The sequence below is a fragment of the Pongo abelii genome, chromosome 20 (assembly GCF_028885655.2).
Source record: "Pongo abelii isolate AG06213 chromosome 20, NHGRI_mPonAbe1-v2.0_pri, whole genome shotgun sequence".
Taxonomy (NCBI): Eukaryota; Metazoa; Chordata; class Mammalia; order Primates; family Hominidae; genus Pongo; species Pongo abelii.
In genome coordinates, this window is record NC_072005.2 from 42,367,749 (window position 1) to 42,386,255 (window position 18,507).

The 18,507-nt window shown below is 38.7% G+C and overlaps 1 protein-coding gene and 1 long non-coding RNA gene across 2 annotated transcripts in view; both read left to right on the forward strand.

Moving 5' to 3' along the window:
- The window catches only part of LOC129047431 (uncharacterized), a 50,659-nt gene that overhangs the window by 12,422 nt on the left and 19,730 nt on the right, over window positions 1-18,507 (forward strand). The gene's annotated exons all lie outside the window — the stretch shown is intronic.
- ZNF345 (zinc finger protein 345) lies at window positions 14,443-17,196 on the forward strand. The gene has a single exon (XM_054540267.2). The coding sequence runs from the start codon at window positions 14,443-14,445 to the stop codon at window positions 15,907-15,909; it is 1,467 nt and encodes a 488-aa protein (XP_054396242.1). The 3' UTR covers window positions 15,910-17,196.

Below are 18,507 nucleotides of genomic sequence, written 5' to 3' on the forward strand. Positions count from 1 at the left end.
CTAATTTTTTTGTATTTTTAGTAGAGACGGGTTTTCAGCATGTTGGCCAGGATGGTCTTGATCTCTTGACCTTGCAATCCGCCAGCCTCAGCCTCCCAAAGTGCTGGGATTACAGGCATGAACCACTATGCCCAGCCTTTTTTTTTTTTTTTTTTTTTGAGATGGTGTCTCACCGTGTCACCCAGGCTGCAGTGCAGTGGCATGACCTCGGCTCACTGCAATCTCTGCCTCCCTGTTCCAGTGATTCTCCTGCCTCAGCTTCCTGAGTAGCTGGGATTACAGGTGCCCACCAACACATCTGGCTAATTTTTGTATTTTTAGTAGAGACGGGGTTTCTCCATGTTGGTCAGGCTGGTCTTGAACTCCTGACCTCAAGCAATCCACCCACTTTGGCCTCCCAAAGTTCTGGGATTACAGGCATGAACCACTGCACCCGGCCAACTTCTCTTTATCTTTGGACTGGGAGTACATAGTCAAAATATTGTATTCTAATTTACTTGGATTTGGTTTTTTCCCCCATTAAGGTTGCTTTTGTTATTCATTTGAAATACATTTAAGTTTGTTAGTTCCTACTGTTTGGCCTTTTTTATTAATCTGTTCTTGGTGACTTGATTGTATGAGTTATGTAAAAATATTAGCATGCTACCAAAAGTTAAAACTAGCTGGGTGTGGTTGCTCACACCTGTAATCCCAGCACTTTGGGAGGCTGAGGCAGGTGGATCACTTGAGTTTGGGAGTTCAAGACCAGCCTGGGCAACACAGGGAAACCCCGTCTCTACCAAAAAATACGAAAATTAGCCAGGAGTGGTGTTGCACACCTGTAGGCCCAGCTACTTGGGAAGCTGAAGCAGGAGAATCACTTGAACCTGAGAGGCGGAGGTTGCAGTGAGCCAAGATCATGCCGCTACATTCTAACCTGGGCGACAGAGTGAGACCCAGTCTCAAAAAAAAAAAAAGTTAAAGCTATGCAAAAAGGTAAAGTTAGAGCATCATCACTCTGCTCCCACAACCCTTGTTTTGGTGAGTGTTAATGGGCTCAGTTGTGTCCCTTCCAAAATTCGTATCTTGAAAACCTAAACCCCAGTGCCTTAGAATGTGAATGTATTTGGAAACAGGGCCTTAAAGGGATAATTCAGTTAAAATGAAGCCATTAAGGTGAGTACTCATTCGACCTGACTCCTATCTTTACAAGGGAGGAAATTTGGACACACAGAGAGATGCCAAGGATACACACAAAGGAAAGACCATGTGAGTGCATAGTAAGAAGGTGACCATCTGCAAGCCAAGGCGAGAGGCCTCAGAAGAAACCAAACCTTCAGTCAGCGTAATCTTGGACTGATGTCCATAAATGTGAACAAACAAATTTCTGTTACTTAAGCCATCCAGTCTGTGGTATTTTATTATGGCAGCCCTAGCAAATTAGTACAGTGAGTTATTTCCTCCTGGGTCATACTATATACCTGTCTCTCTGGGTTATGCTGAAATTGGACCCTCATTATAGATCTATAATGAGGACTGAGCATTTCCTTACTTGCTGGAATGAGAAGATGTTCCAGGCTCATTTCTAAACACTGTCTTAGCAGACAGAACACTTCTGGTGGATCTTAAAGAGAATGAGCATGCCCTTTGCACTACTCCAGATGATGTTATCATAGGGTTTTCAACCAGAGGAAAATTAGTTTCTCAAATGCTGGATTGCAAGTTATTTCCACTAGTAAGAGAGGTCCCCACAGTGGCTTAGGAGTTCAAGATTGCCAGTTTCATCTGGGTCCCATCCGTATGTCCCAACTCCAAATTTCAGGTTCCTATTCTTTGCCATTCTTCTTTCACATGAAAAATGTGACAAGACTGTGAATTCAACATTCATCATAATTCAGCAAGCTGAGCAATTTTGTGTTTTTCAGCAATGTCAGCCCTTTGGCTACAAGAAAGGGGAGATTCTTTTAGGATTTTTATGGAAATGCTCTCATTCTCAGATTGTGACTTGAACTGAGAGTTAATAAACCTGAGCTTATCAGCTTCTCTTTATGCATTTAAGTTAACATAAGTTAATCCATCCCACACCACAGTCCTTATATCATTACTGCCATAATGGTCAAGTACAGCAACTATTTAGCTCCCAAGGCATGTGCTTTAATTGACACTTCATTCCAATCAACCGTGGCCTAATTAATTGTAACATTACTGCATGCCATTTATTTCTACCAACCCAAATCCCACTGGCATGGAACTCTGCACTGCAGTCAATTCCAAAGGATTAGCAAAAAGATACTAAAAGGCATGACCATCTTTACAGGCCTTTCACCTGGAACGACATCAGGTACCAATTCTGTTGCAGTCAATATCTAATCAAGGAACAGAAAACACAGCAATTTGAACTAGAAAAGTTTAATATAAAAAATTGTTAACTATCGTGGAACTAAAGTAACAAAGGATTGGCCAGTAAGAAGTAAAGGAAACTCTAAAAACCATGGGAATTACAGCCATAAAGAGCAGCCATTGATCGGGCATGATGCCTCACATCTGTAATCCCAACACTTGGGGAGGCTGAGGTGGGAGGATAACTTAAAGCCAGGAATTTCAGACCAGATCCTCTCTCTACAAAAAGAAAAATAAAACAGCCAATTAGCCAGGTGTGGTGCATGTGCCTGTATTCCTAGCTACTTGGGAGGCTGAGGTGGGAGGATGGCTTCAGCCTAAGAGTTTGAGGCTGCAGTGAGCTATGATTGTGCCTGGGTACCTGGGTGACTCCAGCCTGGGTGACAGAGTGAGACCTTGTCTCTAAAAACTTAAAAAAAATAATAATAAGAGCAGCCACTACTAATGGTAGAGAGTCCAAGGAAGAAGCCCTCCCGGGGTTAACATCCAGGCCTTGTTGGAGAGTGCACATCTGTGGCTCACTGAATGACAGTAATTGCTGTGGTAAAGGGCTGGGACTAAGATGAGGCAAGTGAGACAGTGAGAAGCACTCACTATCAGATGTAACTACACTTGCATGACCCTGAGACGGAATGCCTCAAATTTTGCACCCTGGGTTCCTCATTCTTAAGACAGTCATCGTCAGGGTTATACATGCAGGGTTGGCATCTGAGAGTGAATGCCTCAAGTTTTGTGCCATAAGTGCCTCACTTGCCTTAGCCGTGTCCTGTTCCTGCTGTGGAACTTGCTGGAAATCTGCCCTCTAGAATTTGCCAGGAATCCATCCTGTGTGGCAGACTGGGTTGTCTTACCAGAAGCATTTGCTACAAAACTTTCAGACGAGGCTACTGGGTGCTGCTCGCCACTTTGTACTTTAAGAGCCGGGAGCTAGAGAAGCTGCTTGACTGAGGAAGCCTGGTAAAGTCACCCATGCTGCAGGAACTGGGTGCTGGGGAAACTGAATGTGCTGCAGGAGGTGGACCTGGATTCTGGAGCCGCCTGCCAGGCAAGCACGCCAGAACCAGAAGGGAATGCCCCTTCCTCCTGCAGTGTCTTTCAGACATCCACTACTGGCAAAGCTTAACATTGTTCTGGCAAGGAAAATATTTCTATAGCCCAGGTCTACTTTTGCAGAGTGAAAAAATGGTGAATAAAGGGTGAATTTGGAACTTAGGGGCAATACATTGATAACTAGCACATAGTCTTCTAAGAGTTTTAAAGTTAATTTTTTAAAATGTAAGTCATTTATCTAAGACTGACTTTGCTGTTTAGGTATGACGTGAGATAGGGATATAATACTTTTCAAAAATATTATTTATTTATTTATTTATAGAGGCAGAGTCTCTGTCACACATGCTGGAGTGTAGTAGTTCGATCTCGGCTCACTGCAACCTCCACCTCCCAGGTTCACGTGATTCTCCTGCCTCAGTCTCCGGAGTAGCTGGGACTATAGACATGTGCCACCACGCCCAGCTACTTTTTGTATAATACTTTTTTAAATGGATAGATGATTATATCTTTTGAATTTTTCCATATAGGCAATCATAAGATCTGCAAACATCAGTTTTGTTTCTTGCTTTCTAGTACTTACATGTTTTATTTGCTACAGCCTTTACGGACATGCACATATTTGACGTGTCCCTTCCTGGTTTTTGTAGTTACTGTTCATCAGAATGAGGAAATTACCTTCCACTCATAGCTTGTTCAAGTTTTGTGTTTCTTCTTACAGTAACTAGATGTTGGGTTTTATCAAATTCTCTGATTGTTGTAGACAATTGTGCATTTTTCTCTCTGTTAATATAATTAAATGATTTTTCAATGTTGAAGCAACCTTGTATTCCTTGGATAAAATCAACTTATTCATAAAGTTTGCTTTTTTAATTATTTTATTCAGTTTGCTAGAGTTTTATTTAGTGTGTGTGTGTGTGTTCATAAATTATATTAGCCCAAAATTATTCTCTCTTCATATTTAGTATTTTGTCTTATTTGGTATCATGACTATTAGACTACTTTCATCAGATGAATTGAAAAATGTTCTTTCTGTTTCTTTTTTCTTCTTTTCCCCTCAAAGTTTGAGTTTTTTCCTGAAATATTTTATATATTCAGATATATAAAAGCTTTTTAGGTTAAGTGATAATAACCATGTAACCAACATGAAGATTAGAAAAATACAACATTGCTGGTACCACAAAGCCATCTGCCTGCCCAAACCAAATTAATCTCTTTCACTCTCCACTAAAGTGTAACTATTAAGTAGATTTTGTAAAAATCATTCTCTGCTATTATAATTTTTTGCCAACTTTGTATAACTCCCTAAAGAATATTATACAGTTTTGCCTGCTTTTAAACTGATGTAAATTGAATCATAATATATGTATTCTTTTAAGTTTTGTTTTGTTTTGTCTTTTTTGAGACAGTCTCACTCTGTCGCCCACACTGGAGTGTGGTGGCACAATCTCGTCTCACTGCAACCTCCACCTCCCGATTCAAGTGATTCTCCTGCCTCAGCCTCCCAAGTAGCTGGGATTACAGGTGTGCACCACCAAGCCTAGCTAATTTTTTGTATTTTTTAGTAGAGACGAGGTTTCACTATGTTGGCCAGGCTGGTCTCAAACTCCTGACCTCAAGCAATCCACTTGCCTCGGCCTTCCAAAGTGCTAGGATTACAGGTGTGAGCCACCGCACCTGGCCCATGTTGAATAGTTTAGATATATCTTGTTTGTCTCCACTATTATTTCATAACCTTTGTGTCTATATCACAGTGTATTTTGTCCAACATATTTTTTATGTGGATAATTGGTGGTTTCCAGCATTTTACTCTTAATAAAACTGTTATGAACATTGTAGTGGATGTTTTACCTAGGAGTGGAATTGCTGGGTAATAGGGAATATGCATGTGTTAGCCTAGATAACCAAACTCTTTCAAAGTGGTTGTATGAAAAAGTGGTCTACTTCCAACAGTGTATGTTTGCTGCCACCTTTGCCACCTTTTTCCCCCATCTTTACTAACATTTGGAATAGTCACACTTTTTACTTACCTAGTATACTTAGTAATATCTAATTATGGTGTTAATTTGCATGACCATGACTACTAATGAAAAAGAACATCTTTTCATTTGCATTATCTTTTGTCTCCTTTTCTCATTTTTTTCCCCAAGATTTGTTCATTTAGGCAAAATTCACATGAGATACACTTAACCATTTTAAAGTGTATAATTCAGTGGTATTTAGTATAAATTCAGTGGTATTTGCTGTATTCATAATATTGTGCAACTATTGATTCTCTCTAGTTTTAAACCTTTTTCATCTGCCTGTAGAAATACCCTGTACCCAATTGAAGCACAAACTTTTAACTTGGATGAATTTAAATTGATGTATTCTTTTCTTTCATTTAAATTGATGTATTCTTTTCTTTCATTGCTTGTGCTTTAGGTGTCAAATTTAAGAATTAATTGCCAAATCTGAGGTCATGAAGAATTAGAAATCCTGTTTTTTTTGAAAGAATTTTATGATTTAGCACTTCCGTTTAGGTTGTTGATCCATCTTGAGCTCACATTTTATATTTGCATGTGTTTATCCAGTTGTCCCAATACCATTTGTTGAAGAGACATTTCTTTCTCCATTCAGTGGACTTACCATCCTTCTGGGAAATCTATTAGTCATAGAGGTTTGGGTTTATTTCTGGATTTTCAGTTTTATTCCATTAGTTTACAAGTCTGTTCTTAGGCCAGTCCTATTGATTACTGTAGCTTTGTAGTAGTAAGTTTTAAATTGGAATAAGTGAGTCCTACTTTTTCATTTTCAATACACATTGCAGTTCCGTATGATTTTGGGTACCAATTGCAGTTCCATATGGATATGAGGAGTGGCTTTATTATTATTATTTTTTTTTTGAGTCAGAGTCTTGCTGTGTCACCCAGGCTGGAGTGCAGTGGCGAAATCTCGGCTCACTGCAACCTCTGCTTCCTGCGTTCCAACAATTCTCCTGCCTCAGGCTCCCGAGTAGCTGGGATTACAGGTGCGTGCCACCACGCCCAGCTAATTTTTTTACTTTCAGTAGAGACAGGGTTTCACCATGTTGGCCAAGCTAGTCTCGAACTCCTGACCTCGTGATCCACCCGCCTCAGCCTCCCAAACTGCTGGGATTACAGGCGTGAGCCATCACGCCCAGCCTGGCTTTTCATTTCAAAGGTCACTGAAGTGTTAATAGAGATTGCATTGAATCTGCATATTATTTTAGCAAGTATTGCCATCTTCATGTTAAGTCTTCCAATCCATGAACATGGGATTTTAATCTGGTTCATCTCCAACTGGTGTACTGCAATTCAGTTCTGGTACTAGCTGCCCAGAGTTAGTGTCAGACTCCGTAGGTTTTAGCGTACAGTCCCCAGTAAATCTGCCCTTACTTTAGGCCAACTAGCTACAATTCCAGGAAGTTCCCATGACTCCCTCCCTCTCCGCCCTTCATTTGGTAATTTACTATAACTCACAGAATTCAGGAAAGCACTACACTTAAAATTATAGTTTTATTATGAAAGTTAAGGATATAAATTAGGAACAGCCCAGTAAAGAGACACATAGAGCAAGGTCTGAAAGGGATCTATACACAGTTTCTCTGCCCTTTCCTGGTGAAAGCAGGGTGTGTCACCCTCCAAACACATTGATATGTTCACCAACAAGGAAGCCCCACTGAACTTTGGGGTGGAATTTCATTATGTAGGCATGATTGATTAATCATTGGCCACATGACTGAACCCAGTCTCCAGCTCCACTTTCTTCCTCAGAGATTGGCTAGCTAAAAGTATTTTTAATGACTGCCCCAATTCCGAAGCTACTCAGGGGTCCACCATGAGTTACCTCATTAGCATAAACTCAGGTGTGATCCATAACAAAGACATGTCTAGCTCTGTGCTAGGAACCCTAGGACAAAGACCTGACAAATTATCACACAGGGCATAAACAAGACCAGGAGTGAAAATGGCAATGTCTTCCTATTTATTTAGTGGTTTCTTTTCTCTTGGATCATTTAGCTTTTTTTTTTTTTTGAGACTGAGTCTTGCTCTGTCGCCCCGGCTGGAATGCAGTAGCGTGATCTCGGCTCACTGCAAGCTCCACCTCCTGGGTTCAAGCAGTTCTCCTGCCTCAGCATCCCAAGTAGCCGGGATTACAGGCGCACACCACCACGCCTGGCGTGCCACCATGCCTGACTAACTGTTTTGTATTTTTAGTAGAGACGGGGTTTCACCATGTGGGCCAGGCTGGTTTCGAACTCCTGACCTCAAGTGAGCCGCCCACCTTGGCCTCCCAAAGTGCTGGGATTACAGACTTGAGCCACTGCACCCAGCCCATTTAGCGTTTTATTAATGATTTGAGAAAGATCTTATATTTTACATGCTAGTTCTTTGAGAGTTAAATATTTTGTAAATATCATCGCCCATTCTGTGGCTTGCGTCTTTTTATCAGATTTTATTCATAAGTGAGCTGTGAATCACGCTTATATTGTTACGGAACTTTGTTTTCCATTTAATTACTATTACCTTTTTGTCCATATATTTGTCACTAATTTATATTCAAAATCTACTGGAAAATAAATCTTTTTCCAGTATGTTCTGTCAGTTTCTTGGGTTTAGAGACATCTCTTCTATGATCCTTTTTTTCTCTACTGACTGCTTGTACCACTATTACTCTAGAATTCTATCTGTTTAAATTCACTGCCCTTCTGTGTTGAGTTCTTTGTTTCTTGGATTCCTTGCCTTCCTGTTTCTTGTTTTGGTTCTTCTTCTTGATATTGGTGACATGTGAGAAAGGATGAATGAGACTTAAATTTTGTGAATTCTAGTGTATTTTTCAACCACTATATTGATTCTTTGGCAGGGCATGGAATTCTACATTAAAAATATTTTTCCTCAGAATTTTAAAGTTATGATCTCTGTCTTATAGTATTGTTTAGAACTCCAAAGCCATTTTCATTCCTGGTCTTTGGTTTATACCCTGTCTTTGCATTTTGGAGCCTTTTAGGGTATTTTCTTTGTTCCCAGTGTCCTAGAGCCTAATAAAAATATATGTAAATGTAAATCATCTTTTTTTTATACTACATACCAAGTGGACCCATTAAGTATGGAGACTCATGTCTTTCAGGTCTGGGAAGTTTCCCTTAATGCTACTTTTTAGAACAATCTGTATTTTCTGTTTTCTTTGAAAAATTTCAAACACAGAGAAAAAAAGATTATTCCAGTGAATTCTGAATACCCATTTTCTTCCTCTGTTTGGACCACTGTAACAAAATACCATAAACTAGTTATCTTATAAACAAAAGGAACTTATTTCTCACAGTTGTGGAGGCTGGAAAGTACATGATCAAGATGTTGGCAGATTCAGTGTCTGGTAAGGACCTGCTTTCTGCTTCATAGTTGGCACCTTCTCTCTTTGTCCTCACATAGTAGAAAGGGAAAGGCAGTCCTCTGGGTCCTCTTTTGTAAGGACATTAATTACATTCATGAGGGCTCTGCCATTACATTGATAACTAAAGTTCAACATTTCATTTAGGGGTTGGGAGGACACAAACATTCAGACTCTATCATCCATCACCCAGATTCTTCAGTTGTTGCCATTTTGCCACATTTCCTTTATCTTTATTAATACACACACATACACTTTTTTTTTGTGAGTCATTTGAAAATATGTTGGGGACATCTTCACATTTTACCATTAATAATTTTAACATATATCTCCTTAGTATTAATGATAAATCTCCAACCTAAGAAAATTAAAATAGACTTAATAATATTCTTAAGCATTTTATGTTTAGACAGCTCCAATAGTTTTCAAACTCTCTTTATTTAGCTGCTATTGTGTTTGTTTGTTTGTTTTACTTGGGTGTGTGTTTGCCTGATCTAGGATCCAGTCAAGATTTATATATTGATTTGGTCATTGGATCTCTTTAGTCTCTTAATCTGGAGCAGTCTCTCATTTTTTGTTTTATATGACTTTGAATTTTTTGGGTTTTTTTGAGACGGAGTTTCACTCTTGTTGCCCAGGCTGGAGTGCAATGGTACGATCTTGTCTTACAACAACCTCCACCTCCTGGGTTCAAGTGATTCTCCTGCCTCAGCCTCCCGAGTAGCTGGGATTACAGGCATGTGCCACTATACCCGGCTAATTTTGTATTTTTAGTAGAGACGGGGTTTCTCCATGTTGGTCAGGCTGCTCTTGAACTCCTGACCTCAGGTGATCTGCCCACCTTGGCCTCCCAAAGTGCTGGGATTACAGGCGTGAGTCACCATGCCCAGCCCTGTTTTATATGACATTGAATTTTTTTGAGAATCCAGGACAATTATTTTATAGAATGTCCCATAACCTTTATTTGTCTCATGGCTTTCTCGTGTATAGGAAGCTTAGATTCAGGTTAAATATATTTGGCAAGCATACCACATAGGCGGTATGATGGTACGTCTTTTATTGTATTACATTGAGAGGAACATATTGTCAGGTTGCTCTACTACTGTTGATGCCAAGTGCTATATGGATGTTTGTCCCCTCTGAATCTTATGTTGAAATTTTCACCCCAGTGTTGGAGGTGGGGCTTAATGGCAGGTGTTTCAGTTATGGGGGTGGATCCCTGATGAATAGATTAATGCCCTCCCTGGGGGCAGTGGGTGAGTGAGTTCTTGCTCTTATTAGTTCCCAAAAGAGCTGGTTGTTAAAAAGAACCTAGCACCTCCCTCGACCCTCTCTTTTGCTTCCTCTCTCTCCACATAATCTCTGCACATCCCAGCTCCTCTTCACCTTCTGCTAGTGGAAACAGCCTGAAACTTTCATCAGAAGAAGCTGTTGGTGCCATGCATCTTGTACAGCCTGCAGAACTGTGAGCCAAATAAACCTCTTTTCTTTATAAGTTACCCACTCTTAGATATGTCTTCATAGCAACACAAGTAGACTTAAGGCATCAAGTTTTACCACTCAAGATTAAGGTGGTGAGTACCAAATCTTTCTATTAAACAGGTATATATATTTTTCCCTTTATAATTAATAAATAATCTGTAGAGTGATACTGTGAGATCAAGTGACTATCCTTTTCCACAGCACAATTCATTATCCAGTTTTAGAATCCATTGAGGATCCTGAATCTTTTATCCTATTGATGATTTTAAAATGGTGATTTTCAGGTTCCTCCGTTTCTTCTAGCACACTTTGTAGATTCTTAGCAAACTTCTAAAAATGATTTCTTCTCAGTAGACATTGGACTTTGTTGCTTGACCTCCCGTATTTTCCTGTTTTCCCTTTCTGTATCTTTTTTGTATGGGTTTTAAAGATATTTGATTATTTACTTTTGAATGATTTGTTTTTATTCTGACTTCATATTTTCATTTTCTATGAATACTTTTTTCACTTAATATTTCTTTCATATTATTCTATTCTTGTATCATGTGGAGTAGCTTCTCACATCCTTATGAGAATATACATTGTGACTTTTGAGGTTTTCTTTGTTCTCCTATATTGTCTGTCTTCTGAGTTCCTTTGGTTGCTTTTGTTTACTGTCTTTTGTCTTACAGGCTTTTCTCAAATATCTAATATTTGCCTATTTTTTGTTTCTGTTGTTTTTGTATATATTTAAGATATACAACATGAGGTTTTGATACATATTATGAAATGGTGACTGTAGTCATCATCTCACATAGTTACACTTTTTGTGTGTGTGTGGCAAGAGCACCTAAAAATCTACTCTCATCAAAAATCTCAAATACAATACAATGTCATTAACTGTAGTCTTCATGTTGTACATTGGATCTCTAGACTTATTCATTCTACGTGTCTGAAACTTTGTATCCTTTGACCTGCGTCTCCCCATTTTCTCCCTGACAGTCCCTGGTAACTACCATTTTGTATGCTATTTCTGTACTTTTTTTTTTTTACATTCTACATATAAGTGAGATCATGCAGTATTTCTCTTCCTTTGTCTTCCTTATTTCACGTAGCATAACGTCTTCCAGTTTCATGTCTGTTTTGTCAAATGGCAGGATCTCTTTCATTTTCAATGGTGAATAATATTCATTTATATATATCACAATTTCTTCATCTGTTCATCCATCAGTGGACACACAGGTTATTTTCATGTCTTGGCTATTGTGAATAATACTGCTTTGAACATGTGAGTGCACATATCTTCATGAGGTGGTGATCTATTTGTAATTTAGAGTGGGCCCTAAGAAGCTGTATGCTAAATTTTTGTATGTTGATTGTTAGACTTTTATGGGTACTTAGTTCCCTCTACTTCTTAAGTTTTTCTGGGGTTCTGCAGCATAAATCATACACTTTTTTACACACAAAAAGTGTAATTATGTGTGGGCTTTCCTTACTTTTAGTTAAGATTATATCTTTTTTGATTGGTCATCGTTTATCTTACACTTTCAACTTAAAATGTTGGCTGGGCGTGGTGGCTCATGCCTGTCATCCCAGCACTTTGGGAGGCTGAGGCAGGTGGATCACTTGAGGTCGAGAGTTTGAGCCCAGCCTTGGCCAATATGGTGAAACCCCACCTCTACTAAAAATACAAAAATCAGCCAGGTGTGGTCGTGGGCACCTGCAATCCCAGCTATTTGAGAGGCTGAGGCAGGAGGATCACTTGAACCTGGGAGGCAGAGGTTGCAGTGAGCTGAGATTGTGCCATTGCATTCCAGTCTGGGTGACAAGAGTGAAACTCCGCTAAAAAAAAAAAAAAAAAAAAAAAAAGGTGGGGGGGTGCCAGGCCTGGTGACTCATGCCTGTAATCCCAGCACTTTGGGAGGCTGAGGTCGGGAGTTCAAGGCCAGCCTGACCAACGTGGAGAAACCCTGTATTACTAAAAATACAAAATTAGCCAGGCGTGGTGGCACATGCCTGTAATCCCAGGTACTCAGGAGGCTGAGGCAGGAGAATCACTTGAACCCGGGAGGCGGAGGTTGCAGTGATCTGAGATCGTGCCATTGCACTCCAGCTTAGGCAACAAGAGCGAAACTCCGTCTCAAAATAAATAAATAAATAAATAAATAAGCTTAAAATGTTTTGTTGCTGCAGCTTCCTCTTTAATTTCCTTTTATGTGGTGGTTTTGTTCTGTTTTACAAATTCCTTTTCATTCCTTTTAGTGAGGTTTTGGAAAGCGTACGGGGATAAATGCACGTGATCCACTTATGCTTTTTCAGAGAAATTATGTCATATGTCTAGATAAATCTAGTTTTTAGATGTTTATTTGTAAGGATAATACATTTTGAAAATAATTTATTATATTAGCTATTCAATAAATGCATTTAGTTTTTTTTTGCATGTACCAGAGTTCAAGTTGATTAAATTAATAGATATTATCTTCGTCGTCTTCATGAAGCTTGGCTCTATCGTAGCAGACAGAGATTAAACAAGCATTCAAACAAATATGAAAAATTTAACTGTAGGGAATGGATGTGTAAATTACCCATTATCAAAACAAAACACAAAGAAAAGAGGAAAAAAGAGCTCTGAGAAATGATAGTAGAGTGTGCATAATTCAGACTGAACATGCAGGAAATATTTTAAAGATATATCATTTAGCAGAGACCTAAACCACTGCCAGAAACTTGCAAGGCCAAGAGTAGGGGCAGTGGATATAGGGGGACATTTCAGGCAGATGAAACCATGATGGGGATGGGTCGGTACACTTTTGTGCATTTGAAGAGCTATGAAGACCACTGTAGCTACAGCTTATTTTTGGGTGAGGGGTGCAGAGAGGGATATTAGGTTGAAGAGACAGGCAGATCACTGAGGGACTTTTAAGAGCGAGTTCATTTTGAGCAGAACAGTTCCAGGCTAAATATCACTCTGGGTGCTAAGGGTGCAAAACTGGAAATGCAGGCAGGTAGAAGAAATGCTAGTTTAGTGTCCAAGCAAAAGATAATTTTGATTTGGATTAGCCAGTTGGAGATTGGAAGAACAATTTCAAGACATATTTAGACCTGCTCTAAACAGGATTGTTATGTGAGTTGTATTGGTGCTGGAATGTTTTCACTTTTTGGGGTTTGAGGTATTCACTCAGGGCCTTAGATAGTATCTTTAAATCCATTCCCTTTCCTAGCCTCTACTTTTGAGGCAAATAAGTCTCCCAAAATAATAAGCACTGCACAGTTACTTTATGCAAGTATGTAAGTAGATTTGGTGTGATCAGAGTCATTCCATAATCATCAAAGATGAGGTTCAGGATATTTATATATCTTCATCTTTCTTGCAATCTTCTAGTAGTATCACATTGCCTCCTGTCTTGTCTTCCCTTTCCTCTTATGTTAAAACTAGATTCTGTTCCTCTGCTGTAGCCCTTACTGAGCTCCTTCTTCTCCCAATGTTATCATCATAGAATTTGGAGGCAAACATTTCTTAATTAAATGGCATAAACAAACCACATTCTAACCACAGATGAATCTTCCCTCTCCATAGCTCATTCCATACTCATTTAGCACATTAGTCTTTCATTTGGAAACTGCTTTTTGTGGATTATCTTTCTTTTCTGTCTCCATCAGTTTATATGCAAATTATGTTTATTACTGAAAACATCCCAGATTTTCCACCCCAGGAAAAATGTAGTACTCCAAACAACCCTGATAAATGAATATGAGAATTACCCTCATTTATAAATGTTTATAGCACTAGATTCATCTCTTAAAAAATTAAGACAGGGGCAGGACATCTGTATAATTAATTACCAAGCTTTCAAAGTCTGCAGGGAACTTTTATCTAAACTACTATTTAAAAATAATCTGTTTCCTGAAAACCTCCTCCACTTTCTAGTCTGATCTTTACTCATTTTCTCTGCTTCCCTAATCTGTTTTTCAAATTGCCCAGTCATATGTGAGAACTGTATAAGCCACTCAATTTTTATGAAAATTAAATTGTAGTTAAGTTTTTCGTATCTATTATAAACGTTTAATCTCTCCCAGAACACAAAAAAGTGAATGTTTGCTTTTATATTTTCTTTCAGACTATGAATCAAAGTTGAGACCAAGAAATTATTTCTGAAAAAGGATATGGAAAACCTTACAAAACACAGCATTGAGTGTTCAAGTTTCAGAGGTGATTGGGAATGTAAAAGCCAGTTTGAGAGAAAACAGGGATCTCAGGAAGGACATTTCAGTGAAATGATATTTACTCCTGAAGACATGCCCACTTTCAGTATCCAGCATCAGAGAATTCATACTGATGAGAAACTCCTTGAATGTAAGGAATGTGGGAAGGATTTTAGTTTTGTATCGGTCCTTATTCGACATCAGCGAATTCATACTGGTGAGAAACCTTATGAATGCAAAGAATGTGGCAAGGCCTTTGGTAGTGGTGCAAACCTTGCTTACCATCAAAGAATTCATACTGGTGAGAAGCCTTTTGAATGTAAAGAATGTGGGAAGGCCTTTGGTAGTGGCTCAAACCTTACTCACCATCAGAGAATTCATACTGGTGAGAAACCCTATGAATGTAAGGAATGTGGGAAAGCCTTTAGTTTTGGATCAGGTCTTATTCGACATCAGATCATTCACAGTGGTGAGAAGCCTTATGAGTGTAAGGAATGTGGGAAGTCCTTTAGTTTTGAATCAGCCCTTATTCGGCATCACAGAATTCACACAGGTGAGAAACCTTATGAATGTATAGATTGTGGTAAAGCCTTTGGCAGTGGTTCAAACCTTACTCAACATCGGCGGATTCATACTGGTGAGAAACCTTATGAATGCAAAGCATGTGGAATGGCCTTTAGCAGTGGTTCAGCCCTTACTCGGCATCAGAGAATTCATACCGGTGAGAAACCATATATATGTAATGAATGTGGTAAGGCCTTTAGTTTTGGATCAGCCCTTACTCGACATCAAAGAATTCATACTGGTGAGAAACCTTATGTATGTAAGGAATGTGGGAAGGCTTTTAATAGTGGCTCAGATCTCACTCAACATCAGAGAATTCACACTGGTGAGAAACCCTATGAGTGTAAGGAGTGTGAGAAAGCCTTTAGAAGTGGTTCAAAACTTATTCAGCATCAAAGAATGCATACTGGTGAGAAACCTTATGAATGTAAGGAATGTGGGAAGACCTTTAGTAGTGGTTCAGACCTTACTCAACATCACAGAATTCATACTGGTGAGAAACCCTATGAATGTAAGGAATGTGGGAAGGCCTTTGGTAGTGGCTCAAAACTTATCCAACACCAGCTAATCCATACTGGTGAAAGACCCTATGAATGTAAAGAATGTAGAAAGTCCTTTAGTAGTGGTTCAGCTCTTACTCGGCACCAGAGAATACACACTGGTGAGAAACCCTATGAATGTAGGGAGTGTGGGAAGGCTTTTTATAGTGGCTCAAGCCTTACTCAGCATCAGAGAATTCATACAGGTGAGAAACCTTATGAATGGAAGAACTGTGGGAAGGCTTATGGGAAGGGTTCAGAGTTTCAGCAACATAAGAAATGTCATAATGGTAAGAAACTCTGTGAATTGGAAACTATAAATTGAAATTCTGTGCTGAAGGAAGGACTCTAAACATATGACATATGAAAATTCATAGTGGTGAAAATCTCTACAAATAGAACTAAGGTACAAATGCCTTACTTATGCTTCACAGGTTAGTCAGTCTAAGAACATTTATACAGGAAAAAAATCACCCCAAATAAAATAAATATTTGAAGATCCTTATCTATATTCATTCCTTCATTACTTTTGGAAAATTCTTACTTGTGAATGTTAAAAATGAAAAAAAATCATTTATTGTATTTTGCCTCAACTTTAAACATTGAAAAACTCATTTCTGGGTTAATCCTACTATATTTTTGCAATGGTCTTTTTTTTTTTTTTGTATTATACAGAATTACTGATTCATCAAAAAATTATTTTATTTATTACAAGTCTAAATTTATCCTTTTTTTCTTTCCTGATTATCCTAACACCATTTATTCAATAACCTTGTCCATTTTCATATTGTTTTTTATTGACTATTTGATGGTAAGTTACATTTTTATTCACATAAAGCTTGGATATCAGGTCAGTGTTTTTTTGTTTTTGTTTTTGTTTTTGGAGATGGAGTCTCACTGTCACCAGGCTGGAGTGCAGTGGCGCAATCTCGGTTCACTGCAACCTCCACCTCCCGAGTTCAAGTGATTCTCCTGCCTCAGCCTCCCGAGTAGCTGGGACTACAGGCGCCCACCACCACGCCTGGCTAATTTTTTGTATTTTCCTTAGAGACGGGGTTTCACCATGTTTGCCAGGATGGTCTTGATCTCTTGACCTCGTGATCCATCCGCCTCGGGCTCTCAACGTGCTGGAATTACAGGCATGAGCCACCATGCCTGGCCCAGTGTTTGTTTTTTAAATTTATATATATGTATCTATGTCTCATCCTGTTTATGGTCAATAACTGTTACTTTTAAGTATCCTTTAATACCTGTACCTTTTGTTTTAGAAGATTGTTTACTTTCCTTTTATAAAATTATACTCTCCATTTTAGCAAAACAGCTTTCCCTCATCATAATGTAGATAAAAAGAAAAAAAGGATATGGTTACCCGTAATCTTACCAATCATAGATAATCACTGTCAGACTTTTGGAGCAAATCCTTTAATACTATCTCTCATTGTTTTGGAAACAAGGTGTGATTATGCTATACTATAACCAGCCCTTAATATTTTTTGTCTGTAAATATGTTGTTATCATTTTATTGGCTTTATAGTATTCACCTGTCTTTATCAAACCCCAATTTTGTCAAATATTAAAAATTTTGCCATTATAAACACTTACCTTGATGGCCCCTTTTCAGTGTGTCTGATTTATTTATTTATTGTTCATTTCAGAGATAATGTGTCAATTGCTTTTGCATATAAAATATTTTTACATTACAGATAAAGCCAGCCTTTCCTTTGAGCAGCATTCCTGGCCTCAGTTCCTTTCCAATGTTAACCAATTTACTTATTCTTCCAGATCCTTTTATATGCATCTGTAACATACCTATGGTAATGTGGGTAGAATCAGAATACCTCAGAGCCTTATTGTGTGGATTCTATAATTGTGCCTATCACATAATAAATGCTTAGTGAATGTTACCCATCACTATTATCTTCTCAAGCTTCGTTTTTATTATTTATAGAAAAATTTTCAGCCATGATCCATATCTTACTCAACAACAAAGACCTCATAATGGAGAAAGACATTCATTTAAATGAATGTAGGGAAAGTTTGATTGACATTCATTCCTTGTTGAATAAGAATATTTGCTGCCAGGCACAGTGGCTCACACCTGTAATTTCAGCACTTTGGGAGGCCAAGGTGGGTGGATCACTTGAGGCCAGGAGCCTAGCCAACATGGTGAAACCCCATCTCTATTAAAAATACAAAAATTAGCCAGGCATGGTGGCGTGTGCCTGTAGTTCCAGCTACTTGGGAGTCTGAGGCATAAGGATTGCTTGAACCTGTGGAGGTTGCAGTGAACCAAGATTGCACCACTGAACTCCAACCTGGGTGACAGAGCAAGACTGTGTCTCAGCAAAAAATAAAAATAAATAAATAAAAAATTGTCCTACAGAAAAAATAATAAGATTATAAAGTGTGAGAAGACAATTACACTATAAAATTTGTACCAGGGTAGAAGTAAAAAAACTATGGCAGTTTTCTCCATTGAAATCCAAATACTAATTCAGTACTCAGCTGCATGATTCTTTGCTTAAAAATAAAATGCAGGCAGGCACAGTAACTCTTGCCTCAAATCTCAGCACTTTGGGAGGCTGAGGCAGGAGGATTGCTGGAAGCCTGGAGTTTGAGATCAGCTTGGGTGACATAGCAAGCCCCCATCTCTATAATAAAAGTTTTAAAAATGAGCCAGGCATAGTGGCCTCCAGCTACCAGAGGCTGAGGTGGGAGGATCAGTTGAGCTCAGGAATTCAAGGCCTTAGTGCACTATTATTGTGCCACTGCACTCCAGCCTGAACAACAGAATAAGACCCTGTCTTTAAAAATAAATGAATAAATTAACTAAAATCAAATACATTATTTTTTAAATAAATGGCACTGAATAGATTACATAGCAAACCCTGTGAGGACCTGTAATATACAGAGGAAATTTTAT